This window comes from Urocampus carinirostris, chromosome 15, assembly GCF_059441175.1.
Source record: "Urocampus carinirostris isolate Australia breed hairy pipefish chromosome 15, RoL_Ucar_1.0, whole genome shotgun sequence".
Classification (NCBI taxonomy): domain Eukaryota; kingdom Metazoa; phylum Chordata; class Actinopteri; order Syngnathiformes; family Syngnathidae; genus Urocampus; species Urocampus carinirostris.
The window spans coordinates 36,435,109-36,442,939 of record NC_142363.1 but is presented as its reverse complement, the minus strand read 5'-3'; the positions used below and the strand labels follow the sequence as shown (position 1 = coordinate 36,442,939).

At 40.8% G+C, this 7,831-nt stretch overlaps 1 protein-coding gene across 1 annotated transcript; it reads left to right on the top strand.

The window, feature by feature from the left end:
• The first annotated feature begins 3,230 nt into the window (after nt 1-3,230).
• LOC148352290 (enhancer of rudimentary homolog) lies at nt 3,231-6,768 on the top strand. Its single transcript, XM_088354409.1, has 4 exons — nt 3,231-3,399; nt 6,215-6,302; nt 6,373-6,493; nt 6,566-6,768. The coding sequence occupies exons 1-4, from the start codon at nt 3,397-3,399 to the stop codon at nt 6,666-6,668; spliced, it is 315 nt and encodes a 104-aa protein (XP_088210535.1). The 5' UTR covers nt 3,231-3,396; the 3' UTR covers nt 6,669-6,768.
• Nucleotides 6,769-7,831: the final 1,063 nt, after the last annotated feature.

Below are 7,831 nucleotides of genomic sequence, written 5' to 3'. Positions count from 1 at the left end.
TCTATATTCACCCAACAATTTATGCGCGCGCTCGTTTTTTGAGGGAAAAGATGAACAAGAAAGCCGACATTTTCACACGGGGGCATATTTAATTTCAATAACCATTTAAGTGTACTCCATAGAAAACGGCCGAATTTGTGATGTTTGAGTCTCTGGGAAGCCCTCTTCTGAAGTCCTTTTGCTCTCTCTTTTTCATCATCTTCTCCCGGCATAATGGCGTGCCGACTCCTCCCATGGGCGTGCCAAGGAAGCCCCCCCTGGGCTTTACCTTCTCGTTGAAGTGCGTCGCGATGTCCGGAATACTCAAAACAACACCGAGCATTTCTACATCATCAGGGCCTTTCTGCGTCTGAATGTGCTGATTATCTTACCAGCCAAACATCCCGTTCCCGCCGTTCCTGTAAACAACATTTTCCACCAGGGTGCCCTAACATTGAACTACAGCCCAGTCAGTGAATAACTTTTGCATTAATTGTAATTTGTAGTCAATCGTATAAAATCCTTTATGGTCAAATGTATAAAATACTTCAATCGTTACTTTCATTTTGTTTCTTTTATTATTCCCCTTTTTTCTTTTTATGTTTCCCCCTTTCGTTTTTGCTTATTTTATTTCCTTTTTCTTCGTTTTTTTTGTTTTTCTTTTGTTTTTCCCCCCGAACAACAACAACATCCCTTTACATCACAGGTGTCAAAGAGGCGGCCCGTGGGCCAGGTCAGGCCCGCTAAGGGATTGAATCTGGCCCGCGAGACAACACTCAGAGAAGCACAAGAGAAAAACAAGCTGCAGGTTGAAATATGTCCACTTGATGTTGCCAAAGCTAGGTGCCTCGAACAAAGACACTGTACTTGTATTTATTTCTCTCTCTCTCTCTCTCTTTTCCTCTCTCTCTTTGTCTCTGTCTTGCTCTCTCTTTCTCTCTCTCTCTCTTCCACACCTTTTCTCCCACTTTCTGTCTCTTTCACTCTCTGTGTCACTAATTTTCTCTTCCTTTGTTGCTCTTTGTCTCTTTCTCTCTCTGTGTCTTTTTAACTTCTTTTGCTCTAACTTCATTTTTTCCTTTTCTCTCTTTTCTCTTTCTCTCTTCCTACCCTTCGCGCTTTGTTTTCTCTTATCTCTTTTCTCTTTTTCTGTCTTTCTATTTCTCTTTGGATTTCTTTCTTCCTCTCCCTTTCTTTTCCCCCCTCTCTCACAACTTTTTATCTTTTGTTACTCACGCTCTCTCCCTCTCTCTCTTTTTCTTTCTTTGTCCCGCCCTCTCTCCTTTTCCCTCCCTCTTTCTCTTATTTCTTTATCTCTCTTTTCCTTCCTCTTTCTTTCTCTTGAATCTACTAGTCCGGCCCCCGACAGAATGTTTATTCTATCGTGTGGCCCCCGAGTTCAAATGACTTTGACACCCCTGCTTTACATCATTATACTTAGTCTAAATTTCTTCCACATACCCCTAAATTCTGTTTACTTTTTTTTGCATTACACTTTAATAATCACTATAATATTATTATTGTTATTATTATGGGAGAACTTAACCAGATATTTCCTAGAAGACATGAATCCATGCAAAAGCATTTGATATCATCAAAAGCATTCAACTTCCAGGGTTCTGAACGAGTATTTGGATAAAGAAACAAGAGCTGGAGAGAGAAGTTCTGCTGAGGACTTTTACTAGACAGGAACAAAATAAGAAACAAACCGAATATTCTGGGCTTGCAAACAGGACAAAGTCATCCCTAAACAAGCATCGAAGCAATGGCTGACCACTGTTTTTATTTTTAACAATAACAAAAGAATCTTTCACTGAAAGAGGAAACTGAACGGAAATGGGATTTTGGAGTCGGAATAAGGGAGTGACATGTTCACAAGAGACCTTTGTTAGGGCTGGATGTCACATGATTTTTGCAAGTGGTATGATTGGCTAACATCGCTAGGAAATGTACTGAATGGATACATTGAAACGTCAAGTGAATGCAACATCTCATCTCATCAGCTTAACCACTTATCCTCAGTAGGGTCGCGGGGGTGCTGGAGCCCATCCCAGCGATCATCGGGCATTGGGCAGGGGACACCCTGAACTGGTTGCCAGCCAGTCGCAGGGCACACGGGGACAGACAACTCACTCGCTCATTCACACCTAGGGACAATTCGGACCGGCCAATTCACCTGAAACGCATGTTTTTGGAACGTGGGAGGAAACCGGAGTGCCCGGAGGAAACCCACGCAAGCACGGGGAGAACATACAAACTCCGCACAGTAAGGCCGGGAGCTGGATTTGAACCCACGCAGGAGGTTCCCACGATTCGAATAATCAAAGTCATATAATTGGAAAGCTAATTGCGCTAATTAGTCACAAAAGTTTGGAGACCCCGCCCCCTTGACTTTGCACACTTTATTACCGTAAATTCCGGACTATAAGCCGCTACTTTTTACAAGTACGGTATGTTTTATTAACAGACCCGTTTACTGCGTTGCGAGCGTGTTGCTACCTGTCACAGGCACCGTTTGGGATAAAGTTATATTATTATTATTAAAGCTTTGAAAACTCTCTCGGTGTTCCGTCTTTCTTTGTAAATATGTGTAACCATGTATAATATGTATTTGCAACTGTATATTTTGGTAATGTATTTATTTTAGAGACTTATTCTGATATGTTTTCCACGGGCGAATCAAAAAGAAGGGGCGAAAACAACGGGGGTTGACGGGAAGTGGAGTAAAGGTGAGACGTGTTAGTGGATGCGGCGGAAAATAGTGGATGTATATTTTTCCCATTCTTATCTTTGGAAATATACACTTTTTTCTTTGGATTACTTTCAACGGGACCCCGACTCTGCAGGTCTGCATCAAACCTTCAGTACCGGTATCATTTTCTGTTCATTTTGCCGGCTGTGAATTTTGGACTGTGTACTTTAATGAAGGACATTCGGCTTCAATCGCGGGACTTAAAGTCGGGTTTGGGTTAATTTTGTGTTTGTGTTACATGTTTTATACAGGTGCGGCTTGTGTAAGTACAAAATCGTTTTTCCTCTTAAAATGTGGTGGGTGCGGCTTATAATCAGGTGCACTCTATAGTCCGGAATTTACGGTAATAATAGTATGCTTACATTACAGTATGACGTGACCCTGACGTCATAAAACAAGAATACAAATACACCAAGTGGTGTCGAAGAATTGTTTAAGAAAATATTTATTTTTTTATCTACTGCTCACTTATCAAAAATGCAAAATAAAATAAGTCACTCTTGAAAATATATTAAAAAAAAACTCGGTTTAAAAATAAGGGGTGAGGGCTGTTTTCGTCTACTTCCGGTTGAGGGGTCAACTCGTCCAAGGCTAAAAAGCTAACGCGACGCCACCATTTCGTCGCTCATTCTTTCCAGAAACGACTCCTAAAAGCACATTTCAGCATGGTGAGTCCAATTTCAAAACGGATTTGATTCGTTTTCAGAAGCAGACGGGAAAACGTTTCTAGCGTGTTTAGAATACGTTCCGTGCGGTCGGCACCGCTGGCTAGCTTGCGGCTAACTCTTAGCATAAGCGTAAACAGGTGGAAAGATGGCGAATTTGGAGAAATCGCTTTTCCAATAAGAATATTGATTTGATCACAGACGTTTAAAATGGTTGCTCGTGACTAAGTCATTTTTATTGAATAAACAGCCATGTCGAGTTGAAATGTAATATTACCAAGCCACTAAAATGCACGCGTTTTACGAGTGTGTCATTAGTTTTTATACGTAACAAACGCAACGTTTCGTCCCTTGATATACAATATTTTTCGTTAAGGCTGTAGATTATTTGAAATTCAGCTTGTTTAGATTTAGTGTTGCTGGACTTTGAAGGGACAGTGTAAACATATTGGATCACTGGGTGTCGCACTATCCCGTAGTATAACTGAAAACGAGTGCTACAAGAAAGAGTACAAACTACGGTGACCAAAATGCACAATAACATTTTTGCCCTGTCCGTTTGAGCTTTTTAGCGTTCAGTTATTTCATGCTTATTTTTAAAAATAAACTAAAAATGTTAACATTTGTCAATACTAATGTGCTAAAAGATAATAAGTAGGGTTGGGTAGGGTTACTTTAACTTGATTACTTTCAATGACTTTTGGATTACTCCAATAGCAAATATGCTCAGAAAAGACAAAAGAAACTAAATATGAATATAATGACAAAATTTGGTGCAGGCTTGGGGAGTAACGGAATACATGGAACGGCAAAAATGATGTTGGCAAGCTGTTTGGATTGACTTTCATTTTGTTTCTGTCTCATTTGATGTTCGTTTTGCCGGAGATCAAAGCCAGGAGAGAAAGCTTACCACGTGTTGAGTCATCATTGAATTCATATTTAGTTTCTTTTGTCTTTTATTTGCATATTAGCATAGATAAAGCAACGGAGCTTTATAGATATATACTTTATTCATCCCCTAAGGGAAATTCACATTATCGTCGACGGCGACTTTAATCGGGCATGTTTATGGACTGTACTCCCAAATCCATTCAATTGTGGACTGAGCAATTCGGAAAAACGCTGGACTATGTGGAATGTAAAGATCAAACATTCGGTTATAGTTCTGTGTTCCTTTGTGTCTTTGTTTCCTTATCCTCACTGTAAATGTGGACTGGAGTCATCCAATTTCGTTGTACATCCCATGTTGTAACAATGACAATAAAGGCATATTCTATTCTATTCTATATTTGGTATTTGAGTACAGTAATCCAAAAGTCGTTGAAAGTAATCAAGTTAAGTAACCCTACCCAACCCTGATAATGAGTACAATGTATTGTACAACAGCTACTGTGAATGACATGTTTATTGTACAGTAAATCATTGTTTTAATCATGCATCAAGGTTAAAACGTTTCCTTCCATTTCGGGTCAGAAATTAGGTTTTTGATAGCCCTTCCATCGGAGCAGTGTGCTTCCAAGATCGGTTCAGGAAGGAATCACGCCTTGCAGATTGCTAGAGACTCATTTATTGGAAAGTAGTCAAACAAACGATTGGCCTAAGCAAGATCACATGAATACTTGAAAGAAAGCTAAATTGGCCAAGATAGAAAACAAACGTGAGCATAGTAATTGAGCAGTAAGGAAAATGAAACTTTGTACCACTAAAGATACGATGAATCATTGTGGCGTGAAAGGACTGTGGAAAATGGAGGCACGCTATCGAACAGATGTGAAGGCCATCTTGATAATTAGCGGGCTGCAAGAGGATTCAGTTGTTGCAAAAATATCAACAGTACCTGGATATAATCTTTGCCTTCATCATGGCACTTTTGAGAATATAATCACACAAAAGGCACATACATACCATAATCAGACTCATTTCCCAGACAGCATGTTTAAATGCTAGTTTTTTCCTTACCACTAGGGGCACTAAATAACAAATTGGCCCTTTATGGTTGCTTAGTAAGTTGGTGGTGGTAGGGTCTCTGGAGTGTTGAGGTTAAAAAAATGTATACATAATGCGTCTGAGGCCATCGGATGAAATTACAACAGGGATACGTGTGTTAAGATGTTGTATTAACTATAAAGAGCGATAATCCTTTCGCTTGGTGGTCGGTCAGGACCAAGTTAGTGGCTTCATTTTGATCTAACGATGGTTAACACAACCCTGGAGTTAACGTAGCTAAAAGTTCACTGTAGGGTATAATAGCAAATGGTAGACAATCATACAGTAATGGATTATTTTTTGACTAAAGCCAATTTGCAATGTGGTATATAATTGGAGGTCCCTGGATTTTTGGCACCGCACGGGGACTGGGACCAGAACTACCCGCGAAGAGAGCACTTTTCTGGAATGCGGCGATAGATTGTAGTTAAAAAGCTAGATACATAGATACTTTCTTCATCCCCTTTGGGAAATTCACATTTCCAGCAGCATCCCTTTGCTGCAAACAATACAATAATAAAGCAAAAGGAATAGAATATACAAATACCCAATATGACGTGCTTAATACCCACTGTAGCGTGTTTTATAGAGTATTTAAATTGTGCTACATAAAATACACACTGCAATAAAAGTATGGTAATATGCCATGTAGGGGGTGTGGTTTAATGTGGGCCTTTACTCCGCCGGGTGGAGTTAAAGAGCCTCATGGCATGAGCTGCCTCTTTCAGGCAGAACTGCCCTCGGTTGGCTCTTTTCAGTTCCCGGAAAGTGGTTGGGATTTTTGTGACTTGTTTGGAAAGGCTGAAATTATTATATATTTTTTCGGTTTCAGTCTCACACCATCCTGCTGGTGCAACCTACCAAGCGCCCCGAAGGAAGAACCTACGCAGATTACGAGTCGGTCAACGAATGCATGGAAGGTAAATAGCGGGGATAAGGGGAGGGGGTGCCATCGCTCAAACCCGGGTGCGTTTGTTTTGTGCCATAAAGGCGTCTGCAAGATGTACGAAGAGCACCTGAAGCGGATGAACCCCAACAGTCCCTCCATCACCTACGACATCAGCCAGCTCTTCGACTTCATCGACGACTTGGCCGACCTCAGCTGCCTGGTGTGAGTACTCTCCCCCCCCCTCGTCTCTTTCGAGTTTCTCGGCGAGGCGGTCACGCCACTTTCGGGGTCCAGGTACCGGGCCGACACGCAGACCTACCAGCCCAACAACAAGGACTGGATCAAGGAGAAGATTTACGTTCTCTTACGTCGGCAGGCGCAGCAGGCTGCAAACTGATGGCGTCCGTTATCCCTCATCCCCCCCCCCTCGCGAAAGGCACGTTGTTTTTTTTCTTAAAGGTTTGATTTACAAATAAAAATGACATTTCAATAGGAAATGAGAGTCGGTGTCTTGCTTGGCATCATTTCTGAACTTTATCAAAATGATCTTCAGGAAACCCATGTGTTGATGAAGGAAAGAGCCTCAAGCTGAGAGTTTGATATTACAGTGGTGCAGATGATGAGATTTATTTTTTTGAAGGGTCAGATTTTCACTTTTTGCGGATGGTTTTGGTCTCCATTAACCAGGTCTAAAAAAATATTACAATTAAAAAATATATATTTTTTTTCTTTTAAGGTGCGCCGCTACTTCGCGGATTTTCACTTTTTGCGGATGGTTTTGGTCTCCATTAACCAGGTCTGAAAAATAAAAAAATCGCTACTTCGCTGATTTTCACATATCGCGGGTGGTTTTGGTCCCCATTAACTGCGATAACCGAGGTTTTACTGTAGTTAGGCAAGGCTTTAAATTGGGAGCAATTTACTCCTAAATGCGGCCAATAATTAAATGGTCTGCATTTCTACAGCGCTTTAAGTCAATGAAGACTTCCCCAAAACGCTTTACAATGTGCTTCACCAGGGTTCTCATTTTTGGTGGGGGACGCATGGTGTCAGATCAACGTTTTTGACACCAAATTGTCATTATTACCCGATTACTTTTTTTTAAACAAAGATTTAGCGCACTCAACTTTTCGTCAGGCAGATCCGCTATTGTTTTGGTCTCGCACTGATCTCGGCAAATGAGATCTCGTTGCTTCGAGATGACGTCATTGTTTTGGTAGTTTGAGTGAAAGAGAAGTATGCCTCTGAAAAAGTTGGTATTAGTTGCAAATCAACAAAAATTTTTATTTTTTTCAGTGTCTAATAAGTTAAAAACATAATACAGAAAGTGTTATCAACGGCAATAATTCCGGCACGAAAAAACGGCGGAGAAATTCTTCAGAAGAACGCGAAGGCAAGGAAAACACATGTGTTGAAGCAAACGATTCGACGAAAGATAATAAACAAAAGAATACTTGCAAGAAAAGGGACTTTTCTGCCAAAATGGACTCTATTATATTCCTGGTGACGCTATGAGGAGGATGATAATGGAGGCTACATGTTCTGTGATGCGTGCACCCA

Excerpts from the sequence above, each read along its gene's own strand:
- LOC148352290 (XM_088354409.1), top strand. Across the intron at positions 6,303-6,372 it reads GGTCAACGAATGCATGGAAG|GCGTCTGCAAGATGTACGAA; the intron begins GTAAATAGCGGG and ends TGTGCCATAAAG. Across the intron at positions 6,494-6,565 it reads GCCGACCTCAGCTGCCTGGT|GTACCGGGCCGACACGCAGA; the intron begins GTGAGTACTCTC and ends TTCGGGGTCCAG.